Consider the following 16,471-nt stretch of genomic DNA (forward strand, 5'->3'; position numbering starts at 1 on the left):
CAAAAGAAGTTTAAGAACAGCTGATTTTTTTCTATGACAATAGTTAATTTGCCATGGCACTTCTTTTGATCAGTATACATACAGTGCACCAAGGTTGTACCACAACATTTCATCCAACGTGACTAATGTGATCTGACAGACGATCCAGAGCAATGTACATGATCCTAGTGATGTGACTGCTGATAGATCGTATCAATAATTCCTCCTATTTAGAGAAACAGATGCACCTCATCACCAGGACGCAAATCACCAAGGCCAGTGTCGTTAATAATTCATATGACGTACCATATCAGTTCAACACAGGTGGAGAAGCCAATGTCAGCGCTTACCACACTACCACAATCTAATCTACCCAAACAGTCATATACAGTCATATGCAGTCAAGTCCCGTTAATCCGACATCGATGGTTGCATATGATTATGCCGGATTAACGAGTATGTCGGATAAATGAAATTAAGTAGTATCAACGTTTGTGATCGAAAATCAGACAACTACATGATCGATAACAATTCAAAGACATAATAAAAAAAAACAATAAAAAATAAATATTCATACTGTTATGTTACATTGTAAGCAGAATGTGCTTTCTAATCATGCAACCTCTAAAGTTTAACACAAAACTACTGATACAGGCTGTATTACTTATTCAAAATACTTTAAAAAGTATAGTCTGGTATGTAAGTCGCAAGTTTGAAACTGGTAACATATAGCTGGAATATTGCAAACAAAGTTTACTTCCTAACGCCTTAGACCCAGGCTTTGGACTTGAAGTGAGTGAGTATGATTTTACGCCGCTTTTAGCAATATTCCAGCAATATCATGGCGGGGGACACCAGAAATGGGCTTCACACATTGTACCCATGTCAGGAATCGAACCCGGGTCTTCGGCGTGACGAGCGAACACTTTAACCACTAGGCTACCCGACCGTCCCTTTTGGACTTGTAGCTGATGTCACAGACAGTAGACATGTGGTATTCTATTCATAGATCTATGACTGCCATCACTTGTAATAAACATGCTAATGTGACAAGTTGCTGTTAATCCCCGACTCTCAAACTGATTCGACTATGAGCTGATCCCAATCTTATTGCCACTGAACACCAACCACCATCAATAATAGATGCAGCTGAATATCTCATCTTATTCCAGCAGGAATTGTAACCGACACCCTTATTCCCACTGAAGTATTTGAAGCAGGTTTCACTGATTACAAGGCTGTGTGATTTACCTGATGATAACCAATGTCAGTACATTACTCCTTGACATGTGACCGTGGGCTAGCCGTGTGATTGGATCAGGGTATTATTACCTGCCTGGGATTGAGTAACAGCAACACTGTTACCGTGTGTTGGCCAGCAGAGGATCTCCTGTGCTGCAAGGTTCATGGGCCTTACCAAGGTGAGGGTACAAATGTTGGTGTTTTACAATGCACAGGTTGAGGTGTGCCTTTAGGAATTCTAGTGTTCAAAGAAGACGACTTATGATCCACTAAAGTCTTGGTGAAAGTCATTTCACCACACTAGACAATAAGTGAATGGGATACAGAAAGTGTCCCTCCATCATTTTCCTTGAACTAAATAACATCCAGTGGTAGAAACTAACATTTTTAGTCCATGATGATAACATAATATATAGCAAAACCCTTAAAAATGGCATACTTCTACTAGTCCTTGTGATACCTTAACCATTGGGTAGTTTGGCAAGGACTACAGGACTAGTGCCAATTTCTACTTCTGACATCCTATTCATTCTATGAAGTATGTTCATTTTAAACATCTGTCCAGGCTACTTTGGCAAAGGACATTTGTCACTGGCGTGGTCTTTTCATTTCTGCATTATTGTTAAGTGTGCCCTTAAGGCAGCAGGCCTGTACCGTAACCATGTCCTAATATTCAACTGAGCCACTTGGGCTCTGATACAAGGTATTTCCTACCCTGTAAGTATGTGTAAGTAGCAAGTGCTTGAGTGAGTCAGATGAGTGTTCCACGGTGCTTCTGTGACGCTTCTGGGGTCAAGGTGTGACAACAACCCCAGCATCGATACAGCATCAAACAGATGTTGGACATATCTCATCATAGACAGCATTCAAAATTCACACTAGTCCTGGGGTCCTTTCTAAACTGCCCAATAGTTAAGGTATCCTAAGGACTAGTAGAAAAATTGCCCTTTTTAAGGGTTATGCAATATGTTATCATTATAAGGACTATCACTGATAGAAGTAATAGTTATTTTACAACATCACGTGTAACTTTGTACAGTAGCATACAGATTCCAAAATATAATTCTGTCCCCTTCATCTCATATATCTGATGTAACAATGGACTCCCCTGTTTCCTTGTGGTCCTGTCTGCCTAACAACCGTCAACTGTACTTGCAGCTACTGCTGAGTTCAGGTGTTGATAACCTCTACATTGTTACAATATTAGTTTGCAGGTAAGAAGTACTCCAAGCAGCTCAGGACAAGTGGGGTGGATTTCAACAAAAGCCTGCATGTGGATTATCAGCTTGGTTCAAGTGTCCGTTGTGTGGAAGCTAGTGTGTGAGTGATGGCTGCTGCACAGAGACATAGTGGAGGCTGTAGGCTGGGACAGTAGATGGCGCTGTCTTTTACTGCGAAGTTGTCTACACTGAAGTTACAACATTCATGAAGACCAATCAACAACCGCACCCAGGACTTATCTAGGATTCCAAACTTATTATTTTCAAAATTAGGATTTTTGTTAATGTTTTCATTTTCTCAAATTAGGAGTTGTTTTCACATAGCATTCAATGCAATTGTGAAAAATAAGCTCTAAACCCTTTTTGAAATTCTTTATTGGTCCTGTAATCAGTGTAATACGAGTCAACTCTACAAAGCCATAACATTGGTTATCACTGGTAATACCTACAAGTACATGAATTGGGAAATTCATAATTCCAATTTGGAAACTCGTCCTGCCATTGACTGCAGACTTCATCAATCTCTGAGCAGGCCTAGATAAATCCCTGACACATACTGGCCAAATCACCCTGCCATGAGAACAAGCCATAGAGGAAACACTTTCAGGAGTCACAAACTCATGTGATTGTGTAATACCCTGACAAGACCCAATGAAACAGACGGTTGACAAGGTACATTTCAAGTGGGACACACATGAGAAGGAGCATATTCACTCAGCTTTGAAGAACCTTCACGAACACACACTTCAGAAGACTGAAATACAACCTATTCCTGGAGAAGACGTAAATCCTCCAATTGCTGACACTTGCTTCCACCCATCCCGGTCTGTGTTGTTTCTTCACGGTACAGATATCCATCACTGAGTGTCGTATCCCCTGCTTCTCAGGGTACTGATATACCATGGACAGCAGGTACATACGGTCTCGTATCATACTCATGGAGCTGTGTCGACACTGATAGCTCATTCATGCAACTTATAACAACACTGGACAAGTGATGAAGAATTTGATATTCATCAGTTATGTAAAAACACTGCCATAGTATTCAGTATATAAAGTGGGCCATTTTCCCCAAGGCTGCTTGTGTTAATTGACTGCAATATACTCCATACACAACCCCGTCTACAGCATGTGGAAGGTCTACAGAAACCCCTGGCAACCTCAACTGGAATAACTGGTGTGTCCATCACAACAAGGTACGTCCCATTTTCCCTCTTCGGCTAGACTAACACTTAGTCTCTGAAATCTTATATTACACAATATCCTTCTTGACTCTAAAAATAAAAAAATTCCCTATGCTAGCTTGAGCTGGCTAGACTTGCTTTTGTATGCATTTCTAGATTATTATTTTTTCATAAAATAAATATATTCCACGGTCATGGTGCAGGACTACTCTTCAGCCTAAACAGATCTTTTGGTAGCATTAAAAGCAGCCCAATTACTCTTTAGCATTTAAAGTACTGTCAGTAAGGTCAAGCACTCTGAATGAAAGTTGTAAGGACTATGATGTAGTGTTTTAATGCCTCTTTGAATGTGTGAGTGAGAGTTTTACGCCGTTTTAGCAACATTCCAGCAATATCGCGACGGGGGACACCAGAAATGGGCTTCACACTTTTGTACCCAAGGGGGAATCGAAACCTTGGCCTTTGGCGGGACGAGCGAACGCTTGAACCACTAGGCTACCGCACCACTCCCCTCTTTACAGACAAATACACAGGTGTTAGTTGTCAGTATGTTTACGCCAACAGTCCCTAGGTGACCACAATGACATGTCTAAAAATCTATTACAGGACATAAAACAGCGTTCTCTAATGCCATATGAAACTTGTAATGACAGCTACATGTGAAACGCAAACTTATTTGTGAAACATTATCAAACTGATAAGGTGAATACACAATGTTCTCATAGAGTTGGTGAGTGAATATTGTTCAATGCTGCAGTCAGTAATATTCAAGCTGAATCACGAAGGTCTGTTAATTATCAACTCCGGGACCAGACTGACTAGTGATCAACAGCATGAGCATTGACTCACGCCATCGGGGCACAATGACATGCAATCAGGTCACGCAATCAGCAAGGTCAAAGAGCCTTATCACATGATCCAGTTTAGTCACCCCAAAGGCAAACATGGGCTACTGGGGACCAATTCTAAACATTTACTAACATTCTAATTAAGATGTCATTACACAATACCCACAATAGCAAGATGACACAATAACTGTTAACTTCAAAACATGGGGATAAAATAATACCATTCTCAAGATCACACCAACAAAACATAATTCCAACTGTGCTCCAAAGTTCAGGTTATAAAAGATACCAGTATCAGAATACAGGACCCTATCCTGCCCAGCCCAGGGGAGATAACTGTGCACTGTATTCATGGACGATAGCAAGACTTGTGTTGTGATAACTTGACCCTTATTGCTTCCTTTCACTGGCCCCCTTCACGCCTGAAGGAACAGGGGATGGAGGGGTAGCGCAAAGAGAGATTGCTTGGGATGTTACTCATAATATCAATCACTGGATTGTCTGGTCCAGGCTGGATTATTTACAGGCCGCTGTCATGAAGCAGGAATATTTCAGCATAACACAACAAACAAAACAAAACAAAACCTGCCCAAATCAACAGTTTGTGTGGTGAATAGTTTCTGTCGACAGGGGATCAACAAAACCTGCCCAAATCAACAGTTTGTGTGGTGAATAGTTTCTGTCGACAGGGGATAAAGAAACCTGCCCAAATCAACAGTTTGTGTGGTGAATAGTTTCTGTCGACAGGGGATCAACAAAACCTGCCCAAATCAACAGTTTGTGTGGTGAATAGTTTCTGTCGACAGGGGATCAACAAAACCTGCCCAAATCAATACTGTTTGAGTGGAGAATAGTTTCACTCTGCAGGGGATCATGCAACCTTTTAATGATCCAGTAAACATCCAGTACTCAGTGACCAGAAGCTGTAATTGGGTGGATACAGCCGAGTTTGCACCACCTGATGTAAGCCGAGCTCCCTGGCTCCTCACACAGGGCAGCTAGAGCTTGATCTCGCATACACAGATCGCCATAGATATGAGAAACATGAACCTTCATTCATGTCAATACTGAACCAAGAGATTAATTATTTATGACTTTCTCAATGTAAATGATAAATAAAGATTTGGGAATTGGGTTTCATGTTACAACTGATAGTTGTAGCATAATACTGTTATCACACAGAACTTCTATCACCAAGATTAACCAATCGCATTTTACTGTTATCACACAGAACTATTATCACCAAGATTAACTCATCACTATTGTCCTATAGATCGTAACTGTTTTCAGTCAAATTTATTTCTGATGTAGTAAATGTAGTGAAATTCTTCAAATATTTTGTGCTATGAATATTGTGAATTCATTTCTATATTTCAGCTTCAACTCATTTTCCGGTTTTGTTTGCTGTCAAGATGAGTCGTAGTTTTGATGACAACCACAGCTTTGGGTACTCTGAAAACACCTTACCCCGAGTGGAGCGTTCACAAACCACATGGGCTCAACACAAGTCGCACAGAAGCAGACAAAACAAACCGCATCATGTCAGACCCAATCACGAAAGTCCGGAACTTGTTTGTGAAAATATTTCTCCATTCCCAGACCACACTATGATTATACCACAGAACAGGAGACCAGCTGATTCTGTCCACGTGGTTCCTTCGGAAACATATACCCAACTTCCAAGTGCCAGAAACCTAAGTCGGAGGTTGAAGAGCTCGAAAGAAGACGAGCAGAGACTTAAATACAATGCAGCCTTCTATAGTGAAAGAGGCAGGAGAGAGATGGATGTTGCTCCATCCCCTCGAGAAAAGGGTTTGAATCTGGAGAATATTGGTTCGTCTGTTCCACAGCACCGGTTGGCCTTCACGCAGCAGTTACAGACATTGCAGCCTAACAGCAGTCAGTCGATGTATTGTCGGGGTGAGTCTGTGATGAAACACGACGTGCTGCTGAGGAGAAGACCGTCTGTAAGTCACGATGTGGAGAGCAGAACATACTCTCCCATGCCCCGAATCCCGAACCCACATAGCTTGGTGCCCCGACTCAACCTTCCTCCTGATCTCGGACTAAGCAGGGAAAACACACTTGTTGAATATTCTCGGCGATCAGGTGTTCAAACTACGCCCACGGCACAAGAGAATACTGGTCCATGCTTCAGTTCAACTCCTAGAGACAATTTTACAATGAAACCAAAGGAAATATCGGACCCCCTTGATTACATTCAAGAACACCAAGTTCAAGAAAAGAAGTATTCCATTCTGCCCTCTATTGGAACTCCTCGGCACAAAAGGAAAGGTAAGGGAGGTAACTCTCAACATCTCAACCAACTGGACTACACACGGGAGCAGTATGAATCGGATGCAGAATTCTTCTCAGACTACAATACAACCATGGATTCACCCGATATTATTTCTCATGAGGGTCCAGTTCCGTTACCACCAATACAAATAAGTTCTGGTCGTAGAAACCACCGTGAAACGCAGACCAGGAAACATTCAGTGACTAGTGGCCACAAGGAAGGGGATGAGCAACTGTCATCGTCGGAGATATCGTTTTCAGAACGACTCATTACAGAGACGAGTCCTCCAGGCTCAAAGTGAATCAAATAGCGATTGGTTGTGTTCATTGTTGACTATGCACTTGACCAGGTCAGTGAAGACGTGTTCAGTAACAGAACTACCGCGGTGTAGACGGGTGCTGAACTAAACACAGATTACCCCTGCCTTGTCAGCTCACACACCCTTTTGACAAAGCAAATGTAGTATGTTGACTGTATACATTAAGTGAGACACATTGCTACACAGAGGCTCAGTGTGACGAGGTACAAGCTTGTATTGAACTGTGTCAACGTAAGACAACCCCTGTAGCTGCATTTTCTATTTTCTAAACAATTCAACACATTTTTACAAATCCTGTTATGTGGCTTACAGTGAAATAAATTGTACATAGTTCTAAAAACGGATACTCTTGTAGTTTCTCGGTAATTGTGTGGATCATACATCATGTCTAGAGTGAGTGAGGTTTTCCGCTGCTTTGAGAAATAATCCAGCAATATCACGGCAGGGGACCCCAGAAATAGAGAATCTCATCCGAGGGACTTTTGATATCAAATATATGAACATGTGTTGCTATGTGTTCAATAGCATTCTTAAACTGAATTTTCAACCAAAAGATTTATAACAGCAATATCTACAATGTAGATATCGCTTGATCTCACCCAAGCAATATGTCATGTGGGAACCAGTTTTGGATGATAAAAGGGCTTCACACATTGTACATTTTTGGGGAATCTACCCCACGATCCCTCATCCAAAAAGTACCATTTTTTAACGTCTTTTGGTATGATGCGGCTAGGGATTGAACCACCAACCTTTTGCTGTCTGGGCTCCATCCACTAGACCATGGAGGTGACCATGTATATTTGATATGAAACAAATAGTCCCTCTAGTCCATAGGGCACACTGACAACTACAGGTTGAACAGGCGAGTGGATTGGTCGCAATCCGTCAGTTTAATTCTCACCAGATCATGGATGAACTCTGAACATTCAACTAAAGCACCATAGACCACTGACCCATCTAGGCCCCTCGGTGAGTGAGTGAGTGAGTATGTTTTTACGCCGCTTTTAGCAATATTCTAGCAATATCACGGCAGGGGACAGCAGAAATGGGCTTCACACATTGTACCCATGTTGGGAATCGAACCCGGGTCTTCGGCGTGACGAGGGAACGCTTTAACCACTAGGCTACCCGACCGCCCCAGGCCCCTCGGTAGCTACGTCCGTACTTTATATATACACTTCACATACACCTTTATACACTATATATGTAGAATACACATATATGTAAATTTAGATCATGTTGATGTACGTTTAATTATCAAGCCATGTTGGAAAAAAATGCTTCCATTAATATGTAAATAGGTATGAACAGCAACACATTGTTTTGTCAAAGGTCGCCAAGGCTCGCTAAATACCATGTTTATTCCTAATACAGGATAGTCCTGATTCCCAAACACACTTGTGTGATAACCTCTCTCTATTGTTTGTCACTAAGTTTCTGGGCCTTTTACAGACCACCGTCCACAGCTGGAATATTGCTGAGTGCGGCGTTAAACAACAAACAAACAAACAAACATTAGTATTCAGCTGATGAAGCGTGAGTGAGGGAGTTTGGTTTTACACCGCTTTTAGCAATATTCCAGCAATATCATGGCGGGGGACACCAGAAATGGGCTTCACACATTGTACCCATGTCGGGAATCGAACCCGGGTCTTCGGCGTAGGTCTCAAGAGATACAAAGCGTCCGATTGGGATTTCTATTTACCACAGCACATGCAAAACATATTAAGATACATGTATTAAACGATCTGGTCATGCATACACTGAAGTTGACTTAAGCTATATCTTTATTCGACCATATAAAAAGTCAGAAGGAATGGGTGCATTGTCATAGCGACTGATTTAGGACTACCATTGTCTGAGGTACATTTGACTCCAAGGGCAAATTACCCTGTAGCCATGTCTCCATAACTTAATTGTCATTACGTTTTAGGCGCTAATCCCCGTTGTTAATCCTCACCAACATTTCATTATATATTGACTGACAGCCAAACTGGGCTACTTTATCACTTCCCGTTAATTACTGTTATTTATAGTATGACATTTATTGCCTTAATTGTTCATCCCCTGAGTTGTGTCGGTACGTCATCGCCAGAAGTCCGTAGTCCAGAGCAACGTCATTGTATTTCCATTGTTGTTCATAACTATATTTGTGCTACCATTACACAGTTACTACAGTGTTAGTAAAGCTTGGTATTCCAAGTGCTGGTGTAGGGATGACCTCGAGCAGGATGTGCCGCTCATAGGAAACGCCCTGAGTTGAGCTGGAGCTCCACTCACCTCTTGTATGCCTGAGCTGGAAGGTCCGCTCATCGCTGTGTTTGTGTTGTCAGAGCAGGTATTCCGCTCATTTTGCAATTGTTGTTTATTGTTTACATGTTGTGCATAAAGCGTTCTGGGACAGTGATGTCGATTTTGTCCTTTATTCCCCCAAGAGCTAATTCCCCGTCAACATGCCCGTTGACAGCATAGTCAGGAAGAAATGCAACATTCACGACTTGTAGTGTAACCATAGAGTTTCAGATAATTTTTTCAATAAACTTTATGTCACATTTCTAACCACGGGTCCGGGAAGTCCTGTGGGTACCCAGGTCCTACTCAGTACCCACCCGACCCGGGTACCCGAGTTACCCGTCCCAGCCCTAAGAGAGTGAGGATTGTCTTATGCTGCTTCCAGCAATATCACGGCAGGGGACACCAGAAATGAGCTTCACACAATGTACACCTGTGGGGAATCGAACCTGGGTCTTCTGTGTGATGAACAAACACTTTAACCCCCAGGCTACAGCACCGCCCCACAAACAAAAAGATTCAGTACTGTTGGATTCAGTTTCTAAGCCCGTAACTATCGTTTGTAATACCCCTTGTTAAAGCTTTCGAGGTTGCATGATTAGAAATCACATTCCGACTGTCACTTTCATGATCTCGTAAGTGATGCTCTGATTGAGCAGATGAAAGGTGGTTCTAACATGACCCCTAAAGGGATGTCCTCAGATCTTTGTTTAGCGGTAGCGAGAACTAAGATCTGATTTGAATGAGATTGAACGAAGCCCAACTTTTACCTGTAGACCGGCAATGGAGGCTGAAGCCACTAGACCGAAGCCCAACTGTTAACTAGACCGGCAATGGAGGCTGAAGCCACTAGACCGAAGCCCAACTGTTAACTAGACCGGCAATGGAGGCTGAAGCCACTAGACCGAAGCCCAGCTGTTAACTAGACTGGCAATGGAGGCTGAAGCCACTAGACCGAAGCCAAACTGTTAACTAGACCGGCAATGGAGGCTGAAGCCACTAGACCGAAGCCCAGCTGTTAACTAGACCGGCAATGGAGGCTGAAGCCACTAGACCGAAGCCCAGCTGTTAACTAGACCGGCAATGGAGGCTGAAGCCACTAGACCGAAGCCAAACTGTTAACTAGACCGGCAATGGAGGCTGAAGCCACTAGACCGAAGCCAAACTGTTAACTAGACCGGCAATGGAGGCTGAAGCCACTAGACCGAAGCCAAACTGTTAACTAGACCGGCAATGGAGGCTGAAGCCACTAGACCGAAGCCCAACCGTTAACTAGACCGGCAATGGAGGCTGAAGCCACTAGACCGAAGCCCAACTGTTACCTGTAGACTGGCAATGGAGGCTGGATCAACCAGTCACATACAATCAGCTCTTGCACGAACATATTTTTCTTGGGCCTATTGTAACCGGAAATCTCAGCAGGGTTGTCGATAAATTAACACATATTTCATGGTCTCGGGCCTGTTTCTCGTCAATATCGAGACATTGTTATTAGTGCCATGTGAGAAACTGAAACGTTGTCTCTGTGTATTCAGGGTCATCATTAACAGAATATTATTAAACATTAATGGTGGTACGATAAAGCGATACATTGATTGATCGCGGCTTTTAACTTCTTGATAAAAGTATAGATCACAGTCGCCTACACTAAATAAAAAGTATCAAATCTTATATCAAATGTATTCTTTCAGAAATGTTACATCAAACCTTAACAAGAGTTTGCCACTAACGCGGCTATATCCCCCGCCCCTGTTGCAGAATTTATGACATAATTAAATCTAAACAAACCCTAACCTTTTTTAACCGAGGAGGAACTTGTCATGGAAATTGTAAAAAAAATAGAGTTTGGAACCTAAGTCCATCTTGCTGCCATGGAAATATAAAAAAATAAAAATTTCTAAAATTTCTAAAAAGCAAAAGGTACCAGTTCAGCATGTACCTGACAGGCAAAGCTTGATGAAAAAATTTTGAACGGTTTATGAGTTATGCTCTGGAAACGAAACGTGACGGACGGACGGATGGAGCCCGTTTCTATATTCCCCTGCCAACTTTGTTGGGCAGGGGATAATTACTAGTGAAAATGAGTAGTGAAAACGTAAATATTTTCATCCATTGCGGGATACTTGACACTGCCAAATGTAAATTGTTGGTTTGGCCATCCTGTCTACGAAAAAGATGGCTTACGTACCCAGATGAGAGCCCATGCAAGTACTCTGATACGTAAGGGATCGTGAGCAAGGTACACTCAACATTATCACACCTCCACATCAGAATGATGAGATCTGATTGGTCCACGTGATCTTGATAAAATACTGTGTTACCCACCTTGGAGGGTAATAAATTTCTCAGCGAGGGAATATATCTCTTATACCCCGCCATGAGCAATACAGGCTGCACATAGATCTCTGAGAGGCAGAATAAATCCACTTCAAAGCAAAAAGCTGCACTGAGTCAATGGAAGTCATGTGACATAGCGCAAGTTAACCAACAGCTGTTTTCTATCAATTTTGAATTTGTTCGAATTCTTTTACAATGTCATTTTAAAACATGTCGGTAAGATAAATCCGTTGTAGCAGGATCAGGAGAAGTACATGGGGTTTTATGCGTCCCCCGTTTTTATACCACAAAGATAATAATAATATAATAATAATAATAATAATAATAATAATAATAATAATAGGCCATTGTTGTGCAGTGGACCTGAATATTTGAGCATGGTTTAACTTAAATGAAAACTAATCTTAAATTTGTATGACTTACCTTTTGAAATGGGGAATTAAACGTGATAACCTATTATAAAACTATGAACATCTATAAGGAACTTAACGTGATTACCTGTTATTATGTGAAGGAAAGATGAATAAACCTCAAATGAAAGAAACTAATGCTAATTCTAACAGTTACTCCTAACATGCCTAAGGGAGTCTTAACACTGTCTAACACTGTCTAATGCCATGTCTAACACCATCTAACTAACCAGCTCTCTAACGAACTCTGACCAACTCTCTCTAAAACTCTGACCAACTAACTAACTGATGCGCGCTACCGCCTTATATTTGCTCACAACCCTCACATGTCACGTGCAGTCACAGCCATACTTTGGTGTGTTCAAGCCATGCGATCGTTATGCATCGGGTGCTTTTTGGAGAACAGATTCTTTATTTAAAACTAACACGACTGCACGTGAACACGATCTATAGGCTCCGGGTACGTTTTTGAGCACATTTTTAATGAACAAACATGTCTTCAGAACAGCCATTTATATTGCGCATATTTCCACAACACTCAGGAACATGCTCAAAGCGCTATTATTACCCTGATCACTGGATCAGTGTGCACTCAAGAATCATTTTCAGCTCCTTGGACAGAATACAACCTAAGCTGCATGCTAGGCTCTAGCAGGTTAACAACCCACCGGATACCCATTCACTGCTGGATTTCGAACAAAGTCACGTGCCCAAGGAGATGCCACATGTGTTACATGTGCTTCAGTGTGGGGAAGGAAACTCTCAGAAGTCAAGCTGCCGAAACTGCTGTAAAGGTCAAGCATGTTGCTGACGAATAACTATGGTGACACAACAACATAAAGACGACGTACCTGATGACAAACTCCTCCTCACTGCTGGCCACGGTGATGTAGATGTCCGGGAGACCATGCAGAGCATCAAGATGGGACTCCACTGTTGCCCTGAAACCAAGCTCCGAGTTTAACACTGCGTTCAACAGTACTTGAGCCTAACACTGCCTTGAACAGTACTTGAGCCTAACACTGCCTTGAACAGTACTTGAGCCTAACACTGCATGTCAGTGTGGGAGGAAAGCTGGAATGGGGTGGAGTGAGTGAGTGAGTGAGTGAGTGAGTGAGTGAGTGAGTGAGTGAGTTGGGTTTAACGATGCTTTTAACAGTATTCCAGTTATATCGCTGCGTGTCAGGTTAATGTGGAAGGAAAGCCCGAAGTGATGCAGGTCCCAGACGTTTACCACTTCGGTGAAACCCACGAGCACTGGTATGGTGCTGACAAACCTAGAAATATAATCAGGGCGAACTGGGATTAGATCCCACAACCATAGGTTTCTGGCGTGCCCAAGGGATGCAACCCTGCACAGCGAATCGCGGCACCTTAGACGACTGGGCCACCCGTGCCCCCGGAATGGGGTGTAGGTCTCAGAGTTGTAACATTCTGACAGCACTCAAAACTCGTTATTCTGTTACATGAATATTTTAGGAGCCAAACTGAAGATTTTGGGTGCCAACAGATATCTTAATCAGATATTGTCGCCAGTCATATTTACTTTTAGGAAGCCAGGTGGCGAGCAGTAGATACATTTAGGTCGCCAATCATAGATTTAAGCAGAATTATAGCAAATATGGATAGAATTATCATTAAACCGCCCGCAAGGTTATCAAAAATGAGCGGGCCACTGTAACTTGATAATGCCCTCATATTGCTTGACGACGGGCCATTATCACGCCCGTTGTTAGGTGCATCATAGGATAGGGATAGGTGACGTCACGTTCAATAGTGACATCATCTGGTTTGTTCTATGACGTTTCCCTATTTGTAAAAGTGGGTCAGTGACATTCGTGTTGATTGCTGTAAATGTTTCAAAACCGATAGTTTTTTCTTTTTATTTGATAACAAATTGCATCCATTGTAGCTATAATAATGGTAACGCTATTTTTCAGGGCAGTTAATCGAAGACCTCAGGCTTCTGCAAATGATAATGCCATGAAAAATAGCGTTACCCTTATATTAGCCACCAAAATGGTCGCCATTTAGAGGGCTGACTGGTCTAACCCACGAGCATGAGCATATTGTTTTGTTTTGGAAATACATCAATTTTTCATGAAACTCTCACAGAAACACTCATCTTATTTCCACATCTTGCCAGACATTACAATGGATGTTTGGCCAATTCCATAACAGGACTAAAAAATAACTATTCATTAAAAACTGAGTTGCGCTGTCACCTCATAGCATTCTTGATGAGCTCAGTAAGGATGTAATCCAGTGGGGGCGCGATGTACGGGAACGTAGCATTCAGATGGCCGTTCAGTTTCACATGAGGCGCTTTGCCGAACTTGGCAATACACACATCCCTGAAAAGATAAAAACTGTCTCAAAACACATTCTCCCCGTGTGACACAGCAAGAAGACACAACAAGCCTTACTACTGAATCACTGTTATCTAAACCAACTTGAATTGTTTCACTTTTGATACTTGCAGTCTGTGCAAAAAACTGTCAAGTCAGCTGGCTCGTGTGTTGACATAAATTTCAGAAGAATTATTAGCATATGGACTAGTACAAAGTGATGTTACTAGACCAGGAGAAATTTGACAAGGCTTGGGCTTTGGACTCTATAGAGTAGCTGAAGTCCAGACTGTACTTCAGTGTCGTGGATTTTGGATGTTGAATGTTAGGTCAGTAATGTATCATCTGCAGATATAGTGGGAGAGGTTGTTCCCGAGTTTGTTCACAATTCCTGGTCACAAGACCCATACTGTCTCCCCATACTGTCTCGTCAAAATAAGTAGGAGTGAGTGAGTGAGTGAGTGAGTGAGTGAGTGAGTGAGTGAGTGAGTGAGTGAGTGAGTGAGTGAGTGAGTGAGTGAGTGAGTGAGTGAGTGAGTGAGTGAGTGAGTGAGTTGGAGTTAACACCTCTTTGAACGGTTTTCCAGTTATATCACGGCGTGTCAGCTTGATGTGGGACGAAAGCCTGAAGAGATGTAGGTCTCAGATGTTTACCACTTTAGTGAAACCCATGAGCAGGGGTATGGTGCTGACAAACCTAGAAAAATAATCAGGGGAAAGTGGCCACCAGATGAGATCAAAGAGTATTCTTTATTTAACACCTAAAGACACACTTGCTCTCTCTGTGTTAATAATTAAGCCCACCAACCAAATCCTTCACCGTCAGAAAAATAGGGTCTGGGGACTGTCTATGAAGGCTTTACTGAAGAATTACAATAAATGAAAGATCTCATTCAGTCACATGAATTTCCTAACAATTATGTCACTTCAGCCGGGTTATACAAAATGTTATGAATTACCAATTAATTGATGCTGTTCAAAAGTGACCACATGCTGGCTAAAGGTCTTTTTTGTTTGTTTGCTTGTTTTTTGTTTTTGCCACACTCAGCAATATCCCAGCTATATGATGGTGATCTGTGAATAATGGAGTCTGGACCAGACAATCCAGTGATTGACATCATGAGCACTGATCCATGCAATTGGAATACCATACCATGCATCAACCAAGTCAGCGAGACTGACCACCCGATCCTGTTAGTCGCTTCTTACGACAATCATAGTCGCCTCTGACGGCAAGCATGGGTTGCTGAGACCTATTCTACCCCTGCAGGCTGAAGGAACAACAGAAGGCTCCACTCAATGGAGTGAGTGAGTCAGTGAGTATGGTTTTACGCCGCTTTTTATCAATATTCCAGCAATATCACGGCGGGGGACACCAGAAATGGGCTTCACACATTGTACCCATGTCGGGAATCGAACCCGGGTCTTCGGCGTGACGAGCGAACGTTTTAACCTCTAGGCTACCCGACCGCCCCTCCACTTAATGGAGTAACTTTTTCATTTACCACAGACTATTTTTATCAAGTTTGCTAAGTTTGCTTTGTTAGTTGTCTAATACCTTATTCAGCAATATTCCAGCAATATTCCAGCAATATGAAAGTGGCTTGTAAATATTTGAGTCTGGTCGAGACAAATCAGTGCCATCATCGGCAACAATCCACCTCATTGGGATATGATGACACGCAAATGAACCGGGTCACCAAGACTGACCACCCAATCCCCTCGTTGCCTCTTACAACAATCGTAGGTCACATGGTCAACTGAAACGTTATCTCCTCCAGTTACAAGGCTGGTTTCTCTTACCAGTACTTTGTTACATGTTAAATAGGGACTATTTAAATTACTCACATAAATATGATGAAATAATTTGTTTTTCCCTCTGGATGAAGTATTTATTACTTAGGTCTTTAGAAGTGATACACCTAAGAATACACATAAGGAAGAGAATTTATGGATGTCAACTTCTTTATGAGTGAGTGAGTGAGTGAGT

General features: G+C 42.2%; 2 protein-coding genes across 3 annotated transcripts in view; one reads left to right on the top strand and one right to left on the bottom strand.

The window, feature by feature from the left end:
- The window catches only part of LOC124132068 (3-methyl-2-oxobutanoate dehydrogenase [lipoamide] kinase, mitochondrial-like), a 67,932-nt gene that overhangs the window by 6,585 nt on the left and 44,876 nt on the right, over window positions 1–16,471 (bottom strand). The window contains exons 8-9 of the mRNA XM_048396488.1: window positions 14,359–14,487; window positions 12,985–13,074 (exon numbers count right to left, since the gene is read on the bottom strand). Coding sequence (XP_048252445.1) covers window positions 12,985–13,074; window positions 14,359–14,487 — 219 coding nt within the window. The remainder of the gene's footprint in view (window positions 1–12,984; window positions 13,075–14,358; window positions 14,488–16,471) is intronic.
- LOC124132067 lies at window positions 1,121–7,713 on the top strand. 2 transcript variants are annotated; one of them, XM_046495695.2, is made up of 3 exons: window positions 1,121–1,400; window positions 2,429–3,637; window positions 5,851–7,713. In XM_046495695.2, exon 3 carries the CDS (start codon window positions 5,886–5,888, stop codon window positions 7,071–7,073), a length of 1,188 nt encoding a protein of 395 aa, XP_046351651.2. In that variant the 5' UTR covers window positions 1,121–1,400; window positions 2,429–3,637; window positions 5,851–5,885; the 3' UTR covers window positions 7,074–7,713. The 2 variants fall into 2 exon arrangements, with proteins under 2 accessions (XP_046351651.2, XP_046351652.2); XM_046495696.2 differs by having other exon boundaries at window positions 2,436–3,637.

This window comes from Haliotis rufescens, unplaced genomic scaffold (assembly GCF_023055435.1).
Source record: "Haliotis rufescens isolate VD_foot unplaced genomic scaffold, xgHalRufe1.0.p SCAF_15, whole genome shotgun sequence".
NCBI lineage: Eukaryota > Metazoa > Mollusca > Gastropoda > Lepetellida > Haliotidae > Haliotis > Haliotis rufescens.

What these genes read in the sequence shown, in the direction of transcription:
- LOC124132067 (XM_046495695.2), top strand. Translation starts at nt 5,886, where the DNA reads ATGAGTCGTAGTTTTGATGACAACCACAGCTTTGGGTACTCTGAAAAC.